Source organism: Ipomoea triloba, chromosome 3 (genome assembly GCF_003576645.1).
Source record: "Ipomoea triloba cultivar NCNSP0323 chromosome 3, ASM357664v1".
Lineage (NCBI taxonomy): Eukaryota > Viridiplantae > Streptophyta > Magnoliopsida > Solanales > Convolvulaceae > Ipomoea > Ipomoea triloba.
In genome coordinates, this window is record NC_044918.1 from 11252457 (window position 1) to 11272008 (window position 19552).

The window sequence follows — 19552 nt, forward strand, 5'->3', positions numbered from 1 at the left end:
TAATGGCAATGAAGATGAAAGATAAATTTCACAAATATTGGAGGAACATTGACAAGTTGAATATGTTGATTTTTGTTGCCATTATTCTTGATCCTAGACACAAGTTTTGCTATGTTGAGTTTGCTTTGAAAGATATGTTTGAGGGTCCAAAAGGTGTGGAAATGACAAAGAAGGTTAAAGATGCGGTCTATGAATTGTTTAATGCTTATAAGCCTTCAAATGACAATGTGTCATCTACTTCCACTCCAACATCTAGTTCGAATATAGGAGAATGCCAAGCTAGGATGAAAAAGCGTATGCAAGAGAAGTTTGTAAGGCACAAACTTCAATGAGGTACTTCTGGGGATCAAATGTCAGAATTGGATAAGTATCTCAATGAAGCTACGGAGCCAGTAAAGGATGATTTTAATATTTTGTTGTGGTGGAAAGTTAATAGCCCTAGATTTCCTTATTTGTCATTGTTGGCTCGAGATGTGCTAGCTATTCCAGTATCCACGGTTGCTTCTGAGTCTACCTTTAGTACCGGAGGACGTGTTCTTGATTCCTTTAGGAGTTCTTTAACTCCTAGAATGGCTCAAGCTCTTGTGTGCTATCAAGATTGGATTCAAAATTCAACAGTTTCATTAGATGTTTTTGAAGAACTTCAAGAGTTAAATGACTTTGAAAGTGTTGAAAATGGTATGTAAATTTTATTTCTTTTCTTTATAAATTTTACTTTCATTACACAAATGAAAATTTTAATATATTAATTTTGTTTTTGGTCTTTTATTTTTTAGATTCTTCATGGAATGCAATGGAACCTACCTTGTGAATTGTGGGTAAGGTGTTTGTTTTTGGATTTCTAAGGTAAAAATTCATATTTGAAAGTAGTTGTATTTGCTAGTTTTATTTATTATTTGGTTAAGTGATTAATTATTATTTTATTATTTATACTTACACTTTTGTAGGATGAAACCGGAATGGAGTGATGGCAATCATGGGATGAACTTTGATTTTATTTTTGCATGTTGTTGTTATGTTTATGAAGACTATGGACTATGGACTATGGATGTGTGTTTATAATCTTTGTATGTGAAATTGCTTGTAGTATGACTATGGACTATGGATATTTAGACTTTGGGTTTTGGATTGAAGATTTGAAGTTATGAATGTTTTTGCATTTTGTTTTTGTATATTTTGTTATTAATTTACTATGATATGTATTTTATTTTAATTGAATTTATTATTTTAGGTGTTATTTTTAGAATTTTAACATTTAGGTTAAAAAAGTTCGGTTAATCGGTTAACCGACCGATTAACCGAAAAAAATTTCGGTTCGGTTAATTCGGTAACACATACTTCGGTTCGGTTAACGGTTAAAGGATTTAAAACTTCGGTTAATTCGGTTCGGTTAAAATGGTTCGGTTAACCGAACGGTTAACCGAATGCACACCCCTAATCAAGATTGCAATACCCCTAATCTGACGCATTCTCTTATCATATAGTTTATTCCTCATTTAATTTGCATCTTTTATTTTAATTCCCAAATCTTAACTTACTTGGATTCTAGTGAATTTCAATACTTCAGTGCCTAGAATTTTACAGTTTACACAAATACGTGCCATAGTCCCAATCCTCAGTGGAACGACATTTACACCCTCTTTTTACTATCACTATTTTATTCATCACTTGTCCTTTACTGCCATTTTCCTGGGCTTCGACCTTCGGATGATCAGTTATTACCCAACTTCACTTTCGAAGCTCAGCTTTGCACCAATCTTTATCATCGTTTATTGAGGACACTTCTCCTCATACTTCCCGATCTTGTTTAATGGTTTTTTTAATCGGTGTGAGGACATTTCTCCTCCTATACCCTGTTCGGGATTAAGAGTCTAGGGACTATTTTCTTTCCGATCTTGTGGCCCGTTACGAGGGCACTTCCCCTCGATATCCCTTTCTCGGGTTTTGGAGACTTACGCCCATATTACTTCGGAGGGCTTACGTCGAGATCTAATCCCGGTATTTACTCTTACGATTTAAGGACCGGCTTGAGTAGAGTGGGTCGGGTTTATCTTCCAATCTTCAGGTCGGGGTAGCTTTTTAAAGATCCTTTCAAGTTTTCAATGCATTTGGCTCTCTTGCGACCGAGGAAATCGAGATCGATAACCTATTTAATTATATTCCGAGGATATATTTTAACAAAATTACATTTGAATTGACCTATATACAAACTATCACAAAGGTCGGTGCCTCTTACTTTCTATCTTCGGTGACGGCGTCGGGTTGATCTAGCACGGTGCTCTAAAATCCTACGTGGTGTTTCGATTGATCGTTCGTTGTGATCCCACAGTTGAAGACATCGTCCCAACCGATGTCGGATGGGCAACCGAGAATCATGATTTTGAGGGTTCCATGCGCTTGGGTCTAGTTGGGTGTGAACTAGTTGAACGATTTGCTTGAGCAACCAATAAGAGTTTTGCTGTCTTATGACATCTGTTGTTGCTGACACCGATGGCGTACTCGGTAGGGTTGGGAAAACCATGTACACTGGTGGTTGGAATATGGGCTGAGGTGGGTACTAACCTAACATGAAGGGATTCGAAGGTTGGTATCCCCATCTTGGAGAGGCGAAGTCGCATCTGGGAATCGAGCCGTGCGCAAAAGGATTCCTTGTGAAGCTTAGGGTCAGAAGGTGCATTGCACCTGCATTACTTGTGTTTAAGCTGGGCAGATTTGAAGATGCGGATCCGATCTGCAACATCTGAGTCGCAGCTTATTGGGATATCAATTGGGAATGAAGATCGAACTCTGCTTGCATGGAATTCTGCTCCGCGTCATAATTAAATTGACGATACATGGTTAGGGACTTGGGCTGAGCTTGTAGCTAATAGTGTCGGTCCCCACGGACGGTGCCAAAATGATGTTGTAAATTCCACTCGGTTATACATATTTGTATTTAATACTAAAAGTTGTCGCTCGGGGAGTCAAGACATGGGGTCAAAGGCTCCCGAGCTCAGTAGTGCTCTATTGAGAGAGTTCACTACTACAAAAAACCCTTTTAACGTAAGTTTTTCTACATACAACACTGGTTATTTTTGCGAAGTAGTTGTAGATAATGTAGTAAATAATTGATACAACGTCGATTTTCCGAAACCAACGTTGTATGTAATTTTAAAAAATAAAAATTAACGATATGACGTCGGTTATCATATCTATTTAAGAAATAAAATAAAATATATACGACGTTAGTTATGCTCAGTGACCGACGTCGTATTGATTTAAAATTTTTTAAAAAAAATATACAAAGTCAGTTATAAAGAATAACCGACGTTGTATCTTTAAAAAAAAACAGATTTGCTAGGTCTTCAACCTATTATATTGTTTCATCTTCAGCCAATCTATTGTTGCATCTTCATCTTCAACCAAAGCATATTTGCTTCATCTTCATATTTAACATATTTTCTTCATCTTCAATCTCGTCTTCAGCATCTCCGGCTCATCACTTGAATATCATGAGGGATAAGCTCTATCGTTTAATTTCATAAAAATTAACAAATAAATGACAACCAACAAACTTTATCAACATACTAGCACCTTACCTATGGATTTCCCAGCTACGCGCTGCCATCTTAACACTGTCGGAGAACTACCGCCGCTGGAACCAAGCTCAAGGTCACCGAATCTGCCATTGTCTCGTATCATGTACGATTCAGACAGTACTGTTCAGAGTCTTAATTCATCTGTTATGGAATTAATTTCGAATTAATTCCAATTTTTTATTACAGAATTAATTCTCAGATAATGGTCAGCGGTTACAAGGGTTATATGACTTATTTTAATGTCATGATTAAATGTTATCTAATCCCACATCTCCTATATAATCTGTGTGTTTGGGTAGTGATTCAATAAGCTGAAAAATCACATTTTTCATTCTCATAAAAGTTGTCCTCTTCCTCAAAAAATTCTACTCATTCTTCTGAAGAGTTGTGTTCAAATCCTATCGTTCTAGTTCGCCGAAGGGCTATAGCTTGAGTGCTCAAACTATAGTTCTGTTGATCCATTTTATCCTGGGAGACTGACATTACAACGCTTCTATCACCCTCGGGAGGTACGGAATCGGTTTTAAGGACAATGTAGATATTAGACGACTTGGATCCCTCGTTTCTTCTTTGCTATTTCTTGGTACGTGGGATTTATTGTTACAATTCAAATCCCTTTATATATTTTTTATATAAACTGTTTTTGGTTTCGAACCAATTTGTGGTGGGATTAACTTTTTTATAAAATTAAATCCCCGTACTAGTTTTGTACTAGTAGTGTTGGAATTACTTTCTGTAAAATATATCCCATTATTTGTGTTATATATAAATTTTGATTAGATATATACTTGTTTATTTTTCGAACTATATATTATGTATATATTTTTTGAAATTCTTTAAAGTATATAAAATAATAAATATATATTTTCGTGTGTGTATATATATATATATATATATATATATATNTATATATATATATATATATATATATATATTAATTTTGCGTAAATTTGACTTATCCTGTCCAACAAACGGGCAATCGTTATACCCTGCACCACGGTGCACATAGCAATGTGCACCACGTACGTAAAATGACGTCGTTTCGGTGTTAGTGGACGCAGACGCGAATGACTCCAGGGAATTCATTATCTATAATACACATAATCATTATCTATAATACGCAGAACGTTTGTCTAGAATACACAGAATGTTTGCCCAGAATACACAGAATATTGACACAAAATACACATATGTTAGTGGACGCAGACGCGAACGCGGATGACTCCAAGGAATTCATTATCTATAATACACATAATCATTATATAGAATACACAGAACGTTTGCCTAGAATACACAGAATGTTTGCCCAGAATACACAGAATATTGACACAAAATACACAGAACTCATCCTCCTAACATTCGAATGCACAAACACATCACAACCTGTGTTAATAACATGAATACACAGAATATTGACACAAAATACACAGAAGTCATCCTCCTAAACATTCGAATGCACAAACACATAAGATCATGTGTTACTAACATGAATACACATAACGGTTGCCTAGAATACACAGAATGATTGCCTGAAATACACAGAATATTAACATAAATACAGAGACCGGCCGAAACGGGAAACATGATTTTCAAAAAAACGGATGATTAGTTTACAATGCTCAAAACGACGTCGTTTAGGTACGTGATGCACATTGCTATATGCACCGTGGTGCACGGTATAATTTGCCACAAACGGGAGGTACATAATTTTTTATTGAAATTTATAATGCAATATGAACCCGGTACATGGTATAACAATTGACATCACATGGATAGCATACTAGTATATGGCTCTGTTTGGCAGAGCTTATTTAGGAGCTTATAGCTTATTTTAAGCTATTAATAAGCTATAAGCTCTGTTTGATAATGTTCTCAAAGTAAGCTAGTAGCTTAAAATAAGAGCTTATTTTGAAACGCTACTTGGGATAGCTTTTCAAAAATAAGCTAGTAGCTTTTTAACTTTTTTCCATCTTTATCCTTATTATTTTAAATAAATGACATCCTTTACCCCTCGCAATTAAAACCCTTTTGACATTTTCTTTTCATTATGTTTGGTAGTAATTTCAGTTTGACATTTGTGTTTGAACATTAATTTTTGTATGAACTAATCTTATGAATTATAAACATTTTTTTACTTTATATATTTTCAAATATATGTTCTTACTTTATATTTTATTTAAATATATTGATTTCATTATTTTATATTTTAATATATAAACAAACCTATTTAAATTTAAAATTATCTAAATTGTATGAAGATGTCCTTTTTAGTCTTTTTTCATTTATCAGCTTATCTAAAAACTAATTTTACCAAACACTTTTAAGCATAACAGCTAGCTTAACAGCTCTTCTGATTTCAGCTTCGAGCTTATAGCTTTTCAGTTTTCAGCTACTTTTTAACATTAAGCTACTTTTCAGTTAGGTTTGCCAAACATAGCCTATATAATACATTCTCAGTTTGGCCCAAAACCTGACCGAGGGCTCAAAACGTACAAGAAGCTGAGGTCACACGTTAAGAATTGGGTTCTTGGTCTCCGATTTTTGCGAGGCGCTGTTACCAGTGCTCTTCTCGCCAAAAACTGGCGTAGCAATTACTCTGTAGCAAATTCTTCAATTTTAATTTTAAAATCTTTTCCTGCCCCCTTTTTTTCCTGATGAATTATTATTGAATAAAATTCATTTCAGTTTGTTTTTTTTGGAAAGTGAATTCATTTAAGTTTTAGTCTCCACTATTGCAAGATAACAATGCAGGCAGTACCCATATGGCAAAAAGTTTCGATTTTGAAAAAATTAATTTTCCAATCCACGAAAATAGCAGCAGTCACCGAACCACCGGCTACCCATTTCGCTTTCTTTCATTCTACTCCCCTTTCCCTGGAGAAATGGAAGAACAAGTGGAAATCGGTAAGTTCTTTGCTCTTTTCTTTTTCCCTACATGGAAGAAATTGAAAATTTTCTTTTATTTATTTGAATTAATGGTTCTAGGTTTTTGGTTTTCTCGTTTATTTTTTGGCCGATTCTTTGGAATTCTATACGTTTTCTGCGGTGGAAATTTGATAACGAGAAAAGGCTGGATCTTTGATTTTTTATATTTTGCATAAACCACTCATAATTTTAGGGAAATGCTATTTGCTCCAAAATTTGGCAGCTCAGAATTGGTCAACCCATTACAAGTTAATTAAGTAAACTGTGTCAGATGGTGCTATCCTCATTTGAGTAGTATTACAAGGCTAGTTAAGCTTTTTGTTAGTTGAAGTAGAATATATTGCATATGTATATTGTAAAAGCTCCAATTATGAATTATACAAGTGATAAGGTACAAGGACTTGTTACACCTGCTGGTTAGTATGAGGAATCTGCTGCTGCCTGCTCTGATTATGTAAGTCATTGACAGAGCATTAAAATTTTCATTTTTGTCTTGAAATTAAAAATGATTGTGCAACGCCATTTTAGCTGAAGTTGGTTCATCAAGTCTTGTGATAAAGTTTTAGTTGAAGCTATTTTAGCTTGTTCCGAAAGATGTAAATTGGTCAGAAGCATCTTTCTGGTTTCATGAGTGGGACGCTCTATTATAGAGTTAATGCATTGCCCCTTTCTCTCTAGTTCCATGGTTGTGTTCATTTTTCTTCTATGATTTGCAATATCTTTGTTTCTAAAAATTATTAATTGTAAGGCATCCCCTTTTGGTCATACTGGTACCCATTGTATTGAGTCTCAATGGTAAGTTTTAGCAGATTGCCCCTCACCAACTACAAACATTTTTGTAATTTTTAATTTGTGTTGGTTAGTTTCAAGAAAAAGACATATGTTTCCATACTGAAAGTCCAGCAAATGATTTCTTTGCAGGATTTTAGAAGCCAACAAGCATCAAAGGTAAATGATGTATTATTTAATGTTCTTATTTTACCACAGATCCCTTTTAATTTATATTACACATGTAAAACTTAAATGATCATAGATGGTGTATTAGTTTCATTAATCTAATTTGTAGGTAATTGTTTGGCTCAGCTGCTTTGAAGGTAGGGTTTGGACTTTGGAATGTACCTTATTGTTCATTTTCTGCCTTGACGTTAGATTAGATTGTTCCACTTGTCAATGTTAATTAAAACACAGATAAAAAATATCTATATAAGTTTGTAGCTCTAAGCTTTTGTGCATGAATTAGATGAGTGGTGATTTTCAAGTTTCAACTTATGTATAACTTTATGGTATCCTTTTCCCCAGAGCTAAAGGGACTTCTAAACCAAAGTACACCTTTTCTCCTCTTCTGGCCTACCAATGTTTACAAATCTTCAGAGAAAAAAAATTCATGATTAGTTGCCTCTTTGTTCTTGCTGTTGGGCATATTTAACTTTACAGAGTGGTACTGAACTCTTTTTTTTTGTTCAGAATTATATCAGATATGTGACACGTCAGAAACGTGCTGACTCAAAGAAAGCTTTGAAAAATCTGCTCTTTTATGGGGGCTCCTTCGATAAGTCTTTTGAGGTAAATGGTTGTCTTTTTTGATTAATGATTAATCTCCAACGATACTATTTTTTAAAATCATATTTTTAGGTCATCTTTTTTTCTTTTTTTTTTTTTTCCTTCAACTCTCTCTCTCTCTCTCTCCCACCAGTTTTTGGCCCCTATTTTCTACTATCTTTGATATGTTGATCTATTAACATCAAAAGTAAAAGGCTTCAGAAGTCATTGCTCATGGTCCCTCACCCTCAAGGCCTGAACTATGTGTAGCTTGTAATACAAATCAAAGGGGGAAAACCAGAAAATTGAATACTTTTATTGATCATACTTAAATATTACATTACAATTGTACATATATTTACATGATGTGGGACAAACACCACTTAACAAAGTTAACCACCTTTAATCCCTCATTTGCTGATGTTGTTAATTCCTTGATAGAGGAAGTAATGGTGGCTAACTTTTCTAATTAAGAGACTTAGATTGGATTGTAAAGTTGTCTACTACTAGTCCTTACACTTATCGTAAGCTAGTCATCATTAGACTCTTTGTAACAGGTTCATCCTAATTTAATAGAGTTAATACCGGAGGGATCGAAGGTGATTTTGTATAGTTGAGGGGCCAGGGTAAACACTTTACAGTTAATGAATTTACTGTTAGAGGATAAATATAGGGATTGAAAAATGGCTTTTCTTTGTGTAATTGTGTGATAATCTAAGATTGGGCTAAGGTCACTCAATTGGGCTATAATGCACATGGACTAAACCACACTAATAGACTGAATCCAATCAATTAACTAGTCTAATCATGGCCTTATAAACCCATATATTCTCTCTTATATTTGTTCAATGTAGAACTTTTAACAGTTTGCTTCATTCCTGTGGTTGTAGTTGCAGGAAATTCAGTTTTAGTGCACACTAGATCTAAGATGGAAGGTTTTCAAATTTAATCTGTTTTCATTTCCTCTGTCCTTCCCTTCTAGCCTCTTACTCTCGGCAATTTCTGGCCCTCTATCTTTGCCTTAAATTTATAGTTTCATTTCAAGGTAAAGTCAGAAAGGATTTTTGTGTCCTTATAATTGCCTTCTGTTAATAGATACTTAGCAAACTAAAGTGTTATACACATCTGTGTTGCTTTACCTCCAAGTTTTGTCGCATGAGACCATGAGTGTTTATAACACTTTATTTTGGGGAAATAGCACTTATGGTCCCTCAATTGTGACTGTGCTGTAGATTTAGTCCCCTAGTTGTGATCAAAGTGACAAATTTGGCCCCTCGGTAAGTTGTTATCAAAGTGAACTAAATCTGCACTGCGAATAAATGGAGAACTAAATCTACACCGTGGTCATAAGTGAGGGACCAAAAGTGCCATTTTCCCTTTATTTTTGTATCCTATATTTATTTAATAAATGCTTTTATCAAGTTTCAATCATTTTATGTGTCACAGCCAAGATATGCTATATTTGCATCAAATTCAGTTTTGACCATGCTTCATACATGTAGTCCATCCTTCTTTTTATTTATTTTTTGTTTTAATTTTAAAAACTTTATCTAAAGGAAAATGTTTGTCCTTTACAATTTTCCAAGGAAAAATCTCCAAGAGAAAATTTGGGATGGGATGTAGAGCCAGATGAACATTTGGACAAGAAATGTAAACTCAAGACTTCTGCTCGTAGTAGAACTCGCATAAGGAGAAGGCAACGTAAGTTTTTATTTCAGAAAATTTTATGCGTTTACACAAACACAACAAAAACAAAGTGGAGTTAGCAACCCAATTAGCTCTTTTATAGGCTCCCTTTCTTTGTTTTTCCTTTGTTACTTTATAGGAACTCAACTAAGAATTACTAATTTCAATTGGAATGGAGTAGATATTCTTCTGATATTTGAAGAATCTTAGGAGCTAGAGTCAGTTTTCAAAACGTTTTGGAAATGCAAAAACAAACATGTGTCCTCTTTTGAAAACTGTTTTCCAAATCCTTTGTTAGATTGGAAAAATGGAAAAAGTGCTAAAAATACATATTTTCTGCCTTTTGTTTTCCAGTGGAAAGTTTTTCCAGAAACTAAATGCACCCTAAGTATATCCCCGGATGTACCCCAGGGGGTTGTGGGCGGGCAAAAAGAGTACAATATCTTATGGATTTGAGTGTGTTTCATATGTTAAATTAGATTCAATTCTTGAGATATGGCTATATCTCTCATCATTAATTGAGTCTATTCGGTACATTTTTAGGTAAACTAAAGAATCAGTGGTTAGATGAAGAAGATTGGAATGAACATCCGGCGAAAATATTCCAAGCAACCTTTGGTGACAAATGGTACACCTGGTCGCATAAGCCTAGGAAGGAATACTCTTTTGATGGTTCAAAAACACAATTTCACCATGGAGAAGAAACAGAATGGAGTGGTAGACAGTATAATTGGGACAATGGATCTGATACAAAGTACAATACTGAGTCTTGTATTGTAGGATCATACTCTGAAAGATCAATCCTTGGTCTGCCTATCAGGGGTCCTTTGAAGATTGAGGATGTCAAGAATGCGTAAGTCCTTCAAAACATTGTCACTTTTCTCTACTTTCATAAGTCACTCTAAATTTTATGGCGTTGTCTTTGTAGTTTTCGTCTCTCAGCTTTGAAGTGGCATCCTGATAAGCATCAAGGACCTTCACAGGTCAGCTTGTATTCATATTATCCCCCATCCCCACAACCTTCTTGTTTCTATATGTTCGTTTTTCTAGATTATGAAGGGATTGACTTTCCCACTTAGGCTAACCGGATCTTGTGAACTGTCTACTTGCCATCCATGAACTGTCTAATTGAACCAAGGACTTCATAGCTCAGTGGCATAAGCCTAGGCCTGAAACTTGAGATGATAGGTCTCGGGTTCAATCACATTGAGAGTTTTTTCTTCAGTCGTAAGTCACTCTAGCGTTTGTGCAGGCAGCAGCAGAAGAGAAATTCAAGTGTTGCGCTGCAGCATACAAGTCACTTTGCAGCGCTCTCTCCCCAGCATAATTTCCATTTTTTTTCCTTTCCTGTCTAATTCATTGGGAATACTTTTTACATGTAATTTTCCAAATAGGGATATGTATATTTGTTGATTAGATACTATAGACAACCTGCAGGTAGTTTTAAGACGCTCAGCCACTAGTGACTGGCGTTGTTAGACTGGATTGAAATATGGAGTTTGATGGGTGAAATAAGAGCTGATGGTCTAACTTAGCACTTAACATTGTAAACTTAATATGAAGATGAGAACGCTACAAGTATCATTTTTCTTGCATAAATTATAAATTAACTTAGGGATAAACTACAAATAAGCCATCGTATTATTTGAGAACAAGCAATTAGGCCATCGAACTCGAATAATCCCTAAATAAGCCATCGAACTCGGAAAAACAAAATAATTAAGCCACTGAAACCAGAAAAAGAGCAATTAACCTATTTTTAAAATTTTTGGCAACAATCATTGGAAATGGATGCCGATCGCCTGCACCGGAAATTGTCATCAGAAATTTAAAAAATGGTTTAAGTACTCTTTTTTCGGTTTTCGTGGTTTAATTGCTTTGTTTTTCCGAGTTCAATAAAAATGAATATGTATATGTATATATATGTACATAAATATACATGTATATAAATATATACATATATATACATACATACACATATACATATACGTATACATACATACATACATACATACATATATATATATATATATATATATGTGTGTGTGTGTGTGTGTGTGTGTGTGTGTGTGTTACAAAACACACCATTCTACATACTAAAACATACCATTCCGCACTATAACTAAATGCACATATTCACTTAAAATTCATCAGTATACGTGATAAAATGCATCATTCTACGTATTAAAATGTACCACAACGTGTTTCATGTCAGATTATAAGCATACACTATTTACACATATTAGAAAGCATGTGCTAAAATATGCACTATTCTGCGTATTAAAATGCACCACAACGTGTGTTAAAATGCACAATTCCACTTATTGAAAATTCCCATCCCAGATTATAAGCATGCACTATTACACTTATTAGAAAATATGTGTTAAAATACACATCATTCAACGTATTAAAATGTACTAGAGGACGGATTAAAACACACACAACGCACTTATTAGAAACACATGTGTTAAAATATACACCATTCTACGTATTAAAATGCACCAGAGGACGTATTAAAACAGACCATTCCACAACATAGTTACACACCATTCTACGTATGGAAATGCACCAACAGATAGATTAAAACACACCATTCCACAACACAGTTAATGCACCAACATATGTAATAAAGCGCACCATAACATGTATTCAAATGCACCACACTATGTACTAAAATGCACCATTTCAATTCACGTAATATATATACTAAAATTACAATAATAACCCCACTTAAACATACACGAATTGCAGTTGGATTAATGAAATCGGACGACGCAAATTAGGCTGCACGACCGCATGAGAGCTCTCTGCTGCATTTGAATAGAAATCCACACACACACACACACACACACACATCATATTTAGATGAGAAATAAGACGCATTGTGGGGCGTCCATCTTGTAGTATTTGATGGTTGAGAATTGAATTTATTCATTTTTTCCGTTTTTATGTGCTTAATATTAATTATTAAGGGTTGTATTGTAATTGTAAGTGTGTGTTATTTTTAGAGTGGGATTCCAATGCATATAATATGCTTTATTAAAGGTGTTTTAATTTGGTAGGATTGGAATTTTCTTCTTTGTTGCCATTCATTCTCACGGGTCTGTGGTATCCATCGTGGGTTGTTCTTATGCTATTGGTACAGTGTTCCCGACCATGGAGTTTGTTGGTGGAGGTATGTTGTCTTCTTTTTTTTTTTTTTGTTTCTTGTCTCGCTATTTGAAGATGGTAATGTGGCTGGTTGTAGGTTTTTTGCTTTCCCATGGGTTTCGCCATTCTTTGTGTCGTGTTCTTTGCGTGTCTTTGGTGTTTGTTGGTGCTTTTTTTTCTGTAATTCGCTACTGTGTGCGTCTGTGGGTTCGGACGTGTGCATGTTCCTATTTTTGCCGTATGCACAGGTGCCATAGGTTCTATATTATCCATCTATATTTTTCGTTTTACATACGGATTTACTAATTTTGCGGTTAGAAGTCGGGTTTTGCTACATTTTTATCTCATAACTCCGCTTTGTTTGTCATGTACGTTGTATGTATACGGTAGTAGTTACCAACTTTTGGGCGGCTGGGGTTTTTTTTTGTGGGGTAGTAGGAGTGCACATTGTATCAATGTTATGTGCACACGGCGGGGGTGGCTTCCATCTATTTTTATACTTATATACTTATAGCATTGCTCGTGTTTTTTTTTTTTCGATTTCCCGAATAGCAGCATCAGGTTGTGATGATGAAGCTTCGTTAGGTGGCATTGTTGGGTCCAATGAGTGTGTTATGCATGTCTCTCCAAGAAGAACAAAATATTAGATGCCGATTTGTGACGAAGCTAGCAAGCCATTTGTGGGTTAGAGGTTTAGCAAGTTGGCTGATGGTGTTGATTTCTATGTCAAGTATGCTTCTACTATTGGGTTTGATGTTCGTCGTAGCACGGAATCAAAAGGATAGGGAGGGTAAGGTCTTGAGCAAGTATTTGGTGTGTTCTCGCCAAGGTTTCAAGCAGCCTACTAAGGAGGTTTGCCCGATAGAGGATGGGGTTGATGGCACTTCCATATCGCCAAAGAGACGTCGGGTTACGAATAGGGTTTGTTGTAATGCCAAGATCATTTTTAAGTTTATGGGTGATGGGGGTTATTCTGTGTTTTCTTTGGAGGTAAGGCACACACATTGTTTGTGCTCAGAGGCGTCTAAGTCATTTATGAGGGTTAATCGTAAGTTGAATTTGGGCCATCAAAGCTTTGTTGCCAATTGCGCGAGAGCGAATATTGGTCCAATCAAGTCGTTTAAGCTTTACAAACAGATGGAGGAGGAGTATGCTGATGTTGGGGCTACCCGTGTAGACTTTCAGAATTTTAAGCGGGATTTAATGGCATATATTAGTGGGGGTGATGCGCAATTGATTGTTGAAAAGTTCCTTCATAAGAAGGAGTTGTGGTCTACATTTTTCTTTGACTATGATGCGGATGAGTATAATCAACCCTCGCGTGTGTTTTGGGCAAACCCGGTTACTCAGCAGAATTTTGCGTGTTTTGGTGATGTCGTCTCCTTCGATGCGACGTATTAAACTAACAGGTATGTGCATATCTTCTACATGTCGTGTGCATCTCTATTGTGATGGAGTTTTTTTAGGCCTCCCTTTACTTGTGTTTGCATCATGGGGTTTTTAGTGTTTTCTACTGTATTTTATCCGTGTCTCGGATTAACACGATCTAGTGTGTGCATATTTGTAGATAGGCGTGTGCACGTGTTTCCTATTTGCAGGGTAACGGTGGTTCATGTTGTGCCTTTTCGCGGTTGAGTATTTTTTTAAAAGTTGCATGACTATGTTCTTTGTTCTTACTGCCATTTTTTTTTTTTGGACTCCTGTAGGGCGGTGTTTGCATTTTTTGTTTTGGTGGATTTGAATTGTGTGCCCGTTTAACATCATCTGGTGTGTGCATTTATGGTATACAGCGTGTGCACTTGCTATTTGAACGCAATGTCTTATTGGCTCTTCTTCACTGTTTTGTGTTATATTTTTTTTTTAACTGTACGGTGCTGGGGTGTGTGTAGGTATAATCTTATATTTGTACCATTTACTGGCATGGATAATCACAAGAAATCTGTGACGTTTGCTACGGGGTTGATTGCAAAGAAAAATATTGACTCCTATGTGTGGTTGCTTGATAATTTCAAACGAGCTATGGGTCACGAGCTAACATACGTTGTCACCGATCAAGACCCAGCTTTGCGGGTTGTTGTGCCGAGGGTTTTCACTTCTTCACGCCATCGATTTTGTATGTGGCATATCATGACAAAGATCGGCGACAAGGTTGGTGCGGTGCTTGCAAATGATCAGTCATTTCATCGAGCTCATAATGATGTTGTGCGGGATGAGTGTATAACGATAGAGCAGTTTGAATCTAAATGGCTTGAGGCTATGGAGGTGCATGGTCTTGGCGAGCATAGGTGGCTTTAGTAGATGTTTGAGTTGCGTGCATTTTGGATTCCTACTTTTTTTCGGGACTTGCCTATGGGTGGTTTGGTTCGGACTACATCTTGGTCTGAATCACAGAATAGTTCATTTGGGAGTTACACTAATTTTCATGCAAGCTTAATGGAGTTCTTTAGTCACTTTGAAGGTGCGGTTGATAGTCAAAGGCATAAGCAGGCTAAGCTCGATGTTGCATGTGAGGGATATTTGCCCGTAGTTAAGATGTCGTTGGCTATTGAGCGTTACGATGTTGTTGTTTATACCATTACTATTTTCTACGACGTGCAGGCAGAGATTGTTGCTAGTTGCTTTGAGTGTCATGTTTTGTCTTCTGCGGTGGATGGTGCTGTGAAACGTGTTGAAGTAGAGGGTGCAAATGGTGTTGTAAATGTGGTTGTATTTAATATTGCTGAAACTATTGCTTCTTATTTGTGTAGGATGTTTGAGCGGGTTGGGTTGTTATGTAGGCATATCTTTCTTGTTTTCAAGGATGCTCGTTTGGACTCCATTCCGCCGTGCTACATTGTTTCTCGGTGGACATATGATGCCTACAAGCGTCCAATTTATGATATAGATGGTGTGCACCTTCTATTTTACGAGTGGGCTCTACCAAAGGTACCATGAAAGAGGTTTGGAATGATTTTTATAGTTGTGTTGCACTTGCTGGGGATTGTTAGGAACCCCGAGTCTTTGATTTTGATGATACCAAAGCACTAGAGGAAACCCCCCCAATTTTTCATTGTCTTTATTACTTATTATCAGAAGGTCGAGTACATAGTAGGACTCGTGGTGTTTGGTTCATGACCAAACAACAAGTCATACTCATGGACGAAGACTTAGAAGATTGAAGGCCGAAGACTTGATGATGAAGACGAAGAATACTTAAAGGCTGAATACTGGAAGAGCCAGTATCTTGAAGGCCGAATGATCAAAGAATCATTCGAGGATATCATGAGAGAATGATAAAGTCAATCATTCTTCTGAGCAGTTAAGGCATGAGTCGTTGATTGACTCATTTGGACAAGTTTAAAGACATTCTCTAGAAGTTTGTCTTGTCCATAGCCTTGATATTGTGGATGATCATTGTCAAATAAGTCCTAGAAAGCAATCCCAATAAACTTTAAATGTTATGACAAAACAAATGTCTGAACACAAAAGTAGACAAACGACTATAAAAGTATTGACATCCACATGGCTCTATATTACCCAATGGCTATTGCACATTGGTCAATATGTTTTGAATAATTGATTTCCCTCCAGCGGACTCAAAAATTCTCACCTATAAATACCCATGCTCTCATTCATTTAGAGCTGCTGGTCATTGCGAAATATTGCAAATACTCTCAAGCTAAAAGTGTGCAAGTATTCATAAGCAAAATTCTAATCTAGTGTTCAAAAGAAATCTTTGGCAAGCTTCAAGTGCCGATCAACATCATCAAATCAAGATTTCAAAGTTGGAGTAAAAGTTCAACCATTTACCAACCAACCTCTACTTGGAGATAAGTAGAAAGAGGAGGACTAAACTCAAGGAGGAGTTGAAAAACCTTCAACAACGTGACTGCCTGGCTTAGTGATCAAAGGAGCACGTTGGGAACGAGTTGTACTATCAAAGGAGAAAATAGTGCAAACCTTCACAAGGTGTGAATATGAGTGGAGTAGGCTTCGTTAACAGCCGAACCACTATAAAATCTCTCTGTCCCTTACTTTTTACTTACTATCTCTTTACCTATTGCATTGCATACCATTCACCCAGCCTAACATTTTCATAACATAAATCCGTGCAAAGTAAATCTTAAAACGTATACGACTTTATTTCCACTGCCAAAACTCTTGATCAAGTATTTATCGCGGAAGAGTATTTCTTACTTGTGAAGGATTTTCAAAAACGCAATGAGTCTATTCCCCCCCAGCCCCCCTCTAGAATCACTTACTCACCTATCAGGACCAACAAGTGGTATCAAAGTAGTTGCCTTGAACGGTAAACACTCTATGTATACTGCCTGATGATCTCTTTTTCAAAGTTTAAAAATCACATTTTTATACTTTGCACATATGTCGAAAATTGATCATCATAGACATTTCTTGATGTTCAACCTTGACAAATTTGACGATTGGAAGGTTCGGATGCAGGCTCATCTCTCGCCCATTCATGATGAGATATGAGATGTCATAACTAGCGGACCCATCGTAATCATGGAAGTCAACCCAAATCGAGCTGCTGAAGAACCCAGAGCAGCCGAGATGAGGCTTAAAGAAAAGTCCATGATTACATCTGAAGAGAGGACTTGGGCAAATCTTGACAACATTGCACGAGACATCCTCTATATGGCTCTAGACAAGTCATTATTTCCTAGGGTTACAAAATGCAAATCTGCCAAGGAGATATGGACGATTCTCATACAGATAACAGAAGGTGACGAACAGGAGAAAGAGAACAAGCTTACCATTGCCATGAAGAAGTTCGAAGACTTCAAGATGGGAGCAGGCGAATCAGTCTTCGAGATGGAAGCACGATTCATGAAGCTCTTGACTGAGATTGACGATCTGGACAAAGAGCTCACCCAAAAAGAAATCAATCTGAAGATACTTCGTGGTCTCCCTAAAAGCTGGAAAATGAAGGTCATAGCAATGAGAGATCATCGCAACTTAAAGACAACTAGCACTACTCAAATCTTTAGTGATCTGAAGGCATATGAGTTCGAGAGGGAAGCCTTGCACGAGGAATAACCCGAGACAAGGAATATTGCATTAGTTGCAAACCAACAATCCTCAACATCCACAACAAGGTTGAACTCTAACCCAACTGACTTATTCAGTGATGACCAGTTTGCTTTGTTTATGAGAAAGTTTAAAAGGTTCATGAGAAAGAATCAATCCTATAACAACTCGGGAAAGTTGAGGGCATGAAGATAAAGACATGCAGACAAACCAAGTGTATCAAGGACTCGTGAAACTGAGGAAGTACAGATGTTGTGCTATAACTGCAGAAAGCCTGGTCACTTCAAAGCCGAGTGCCCCTATCCAATTATCAAAATGCATCAAGATCAATTTGGTGGTCACCGGAAGAGTTCTGGAAGTCAGAACAACTCGAGGAATACACCTGCTGAAAGTAGCGATCAACACGTGAACTACTCGGGTAACAACCATAAGAGTGATAGATGGAGAAAAACTTTGGCTATGGAAGAGAAGCCAGAAGAAAAGATCGACGAGCCATGCACGTCGAGCTCTAGCTTAGAAAGCGAGAGTCTAGAAGATGAAAAGGGACTCATCTTTCTCTTCAGCCAAGAAGAATTGGATGAAGAGTTGTGCCTCATGGCAAAGGAGGAAGAGGTAATTTCTCAAGACCACTCCTCTGATTGTAATTCTAAATCTAGTTATCATGAGGATCCTAGGGATTCATATGAAAAAATGATGAAGGAATTTAATTTGGTCAAGCGTACACATTCTAAGTTAAAAGTAGAGAATGCTCGACTATTGGCTGAAAGACAAGATCTCGAGGATTTAATGTCCAAAAACAATGAGATGCTTGAGTCTATGAGTCAGCTCGAGAAGCAAGTTCATCTACTTAGGGAAGAATGTAAAGAAAGAGAAACGAGAGAGCAAAATTTGCATGAGATCATTGCGACATTCAAAAATTCATCCAGAATAATGGATCGAATGGTGGATCATCAAAGACCACCTGGGAATAGAGCCAGACTTGACTATGATTACAACTCTCATTCACATGTCCTCCTGACAAAACCAACAGACTGTTCTACCAGTGGAGGTTTAAACTCTGTTTTTGTTCAAGGACCAACTGAGAACCCGGAGCCTATAAGAAATGCTGACAAGGGTAAGGAACCACAATCAACGAGCCAGTCTAAGGACAAGACTGATACACGAATTGTGGAATCCATGAGAGGAAGTTCCTCAAACGGTAACCCGAGGAGTAACCAAACGACTCGGTATAGACCTCATGTAAATAACTAGAATGCTTATTACACTAATGGTCAACCACGAGGTAACAACCAATCTAGGGTGAAATCCCACAGCAAAACGAGGCAACACTATTCATAGAGGCAACACAAAGGTATACCTCAAGGAAGGCCGAGTCCTTACCCGAATAATGTAAAGGGATCCAAGAAGTTCCAAACACCCTCAACAGACAAAAGTGCACTTTTTGCGCACACATAGACATAAACAGACTTCCTACACAAGGATAAACACGAATAAACCAACACCCCCAGTTCAAAAGGTCTATTCACCAAAGTCTTCTCAAGCTTACTATGCAATTCCATATGATTATCGTGTATTTAATGGGTATCGCGGATCGAGGATGAACCTAACGAGTTCTAGGTACGCATGGATGCCCAAGCTAACCACTA

At 36.7% G+C, this 19552-nt stretch overlaps 5 protein-coding genes across 5 annotated transcripts; all 5 read left to right on the forward strand.

Moving 5' to 3' along the window:
* The first annotated feature begins 334 nt into the window (after positions 1 to 334).
* Positions 335 to 912, forward strand: LOC116014324 (zinc finger BED domain-containing protein RICESLEEPER 2-like). Its single transcript, XM_031254358.1, has 2 exons — positions 335 to 678; positions 777 to 912. Exons 1-2 carry the CDS (start codon positions 351 to 353, stop codon positions 809 to 811), a joined length of 363 nt encoding a protein of 120 aa, XP_031110218.1. The 5' UTR covers positions 335 to 350; the 3' UTR covers positions 812 to 912.
* A 5147-nt stretch (positions 913 to 6059) lies between these two features.
* LOC116014360 lies at positions 6060 to 11312 on the forward strand. Its single transcript, XM_031254403.1, has 7 exons — positions 6060 to 6482; positions 7425 to 7451; positions 7968 to 8066; positions 9629 to 9743; positions 10272 to 10581; positions 10657 to 10711; positions 10981 to 11312. The coding sequence occupies exons 1-7, from the start codon at positions 6324 to 6326 to the stop codon at positions 11053 to 11055; spliced, it is 840 nt and encodes a 279-aa protein (XP_031110263.1). The 5' UTR covers positions 6060 to 6323; the 3' UTR covers positions 11056 to 11312.
* Positions 11313 to 13586: 2274 nt separating this feature from the next.
* On the forward strand, positions 13587 to 15173 carry LOC116012900 (protein FAR1-RELATED SEQUENCE 5-like). The gene is made up of 2 exons (XM_031252570.1): positions 13587 to 14272; positions 14768 to 15173. The coding sequence occupies exons 1-2, from the start codon at positions 13587 to 13589 to the stop codon at positions 15171 to 15173; spliced, it is 1092 nt and encodes a 363-aa protein (XP_031108430.1).
* Positions 15174 to 15227: 54 nt separating this feature from the next.
* Positions 15228 to 15812, forward strand: LOC116012901 (protein FAR1-RELATED SEQUENCE 5-like). Its single transcript, XM_031252571.1, has one exon. The coding sequence runs from the start codon at positions 15228 to 15230 to the stop codon at positions 15810 to 15812; it is 585 nt and encodes a 194-aa protein (XP_031108431.1).
* Positions 15813 to 17381: 1569 nt separating this feature from the next.
* LOC116012902 lies at positions 17382 to 17915 on the forward strand. Its single transcript, XM_031252572.1, has one exon. The coding sequence runs from the start codon at positions 17382 to 17384 to the stop codon at positions 17913 to 17915; it is 534 nt and encodes a 177-aa protein (XP_031108432.1).
* The last annotated feature ends 1637 nt before the right edge of the window (positions 17916 to 19552 follow it).

Bases quoted from the DNA above. Each gene is read 5' to 3' on its own strand.
- LOC116014324 (XM_031254358.1), top strand. From the start codon at position 351: ATGTCAGAATTGGATAAGTATCTCAATGAAGCTACGGAGCCAGTAAAG. The intron at 679-776 runs GTATGTAAATTT...TTTATTTTTTAG, and splicing joins CTTTGAAAGTGTTGAAAATG to ATTCTTCATGGAATGCAATG.
- LOC116012900 (XM_031252570.1), top strand. From the start codon at position 13,587: ATGGTGTTGATTTCTATGTCAAGTATGCTTCTACTATTGGGTTTGATG. The intron at 14,273-14,767 runs GTATTAAACTAA...GGGTGTGTGTAG, and splicing joins GTCGTCTCCTTCGATGCGAC to GTATAATCTTATATTTGTAC.
- LOC116012901 (XM_031252571.1), top strand. From the start codon at position 15,228: ATGGGTGGTTTGGTTCGGACTACATCTTGGTCTGAATCACAGAATAGT.
- LOC116014360 (XM_031254403.1), top strand. From the start codon at position 6,324: ATGCAGGCAGTACCCATATGGCAAAAAGTTTCGATTTTGAAAAAATTA. The intron at 8,067-9,628 runs GTAAATGGTTGT...CAATTTTCCAAG, and splicing joins CCTTCGATAAGTCTTTTGAG to GAAAAATCTCCAAGAGAAAA. The intron at 10,712-10,980 runs GTCAGCTTGTAT...GCGTTTGTGCAG, and splicing joins AGCATCAAGGACCTTCACAG to GCAGCAGCAGAAGAGAAATT.
- LOC116012902 (XM_031252572.1), top strand. From the start codon at position 17,382: ATGGAAGTCAACCCAAATCGAGCTGCTGAAGAACCCAGAGCAGCCGAG.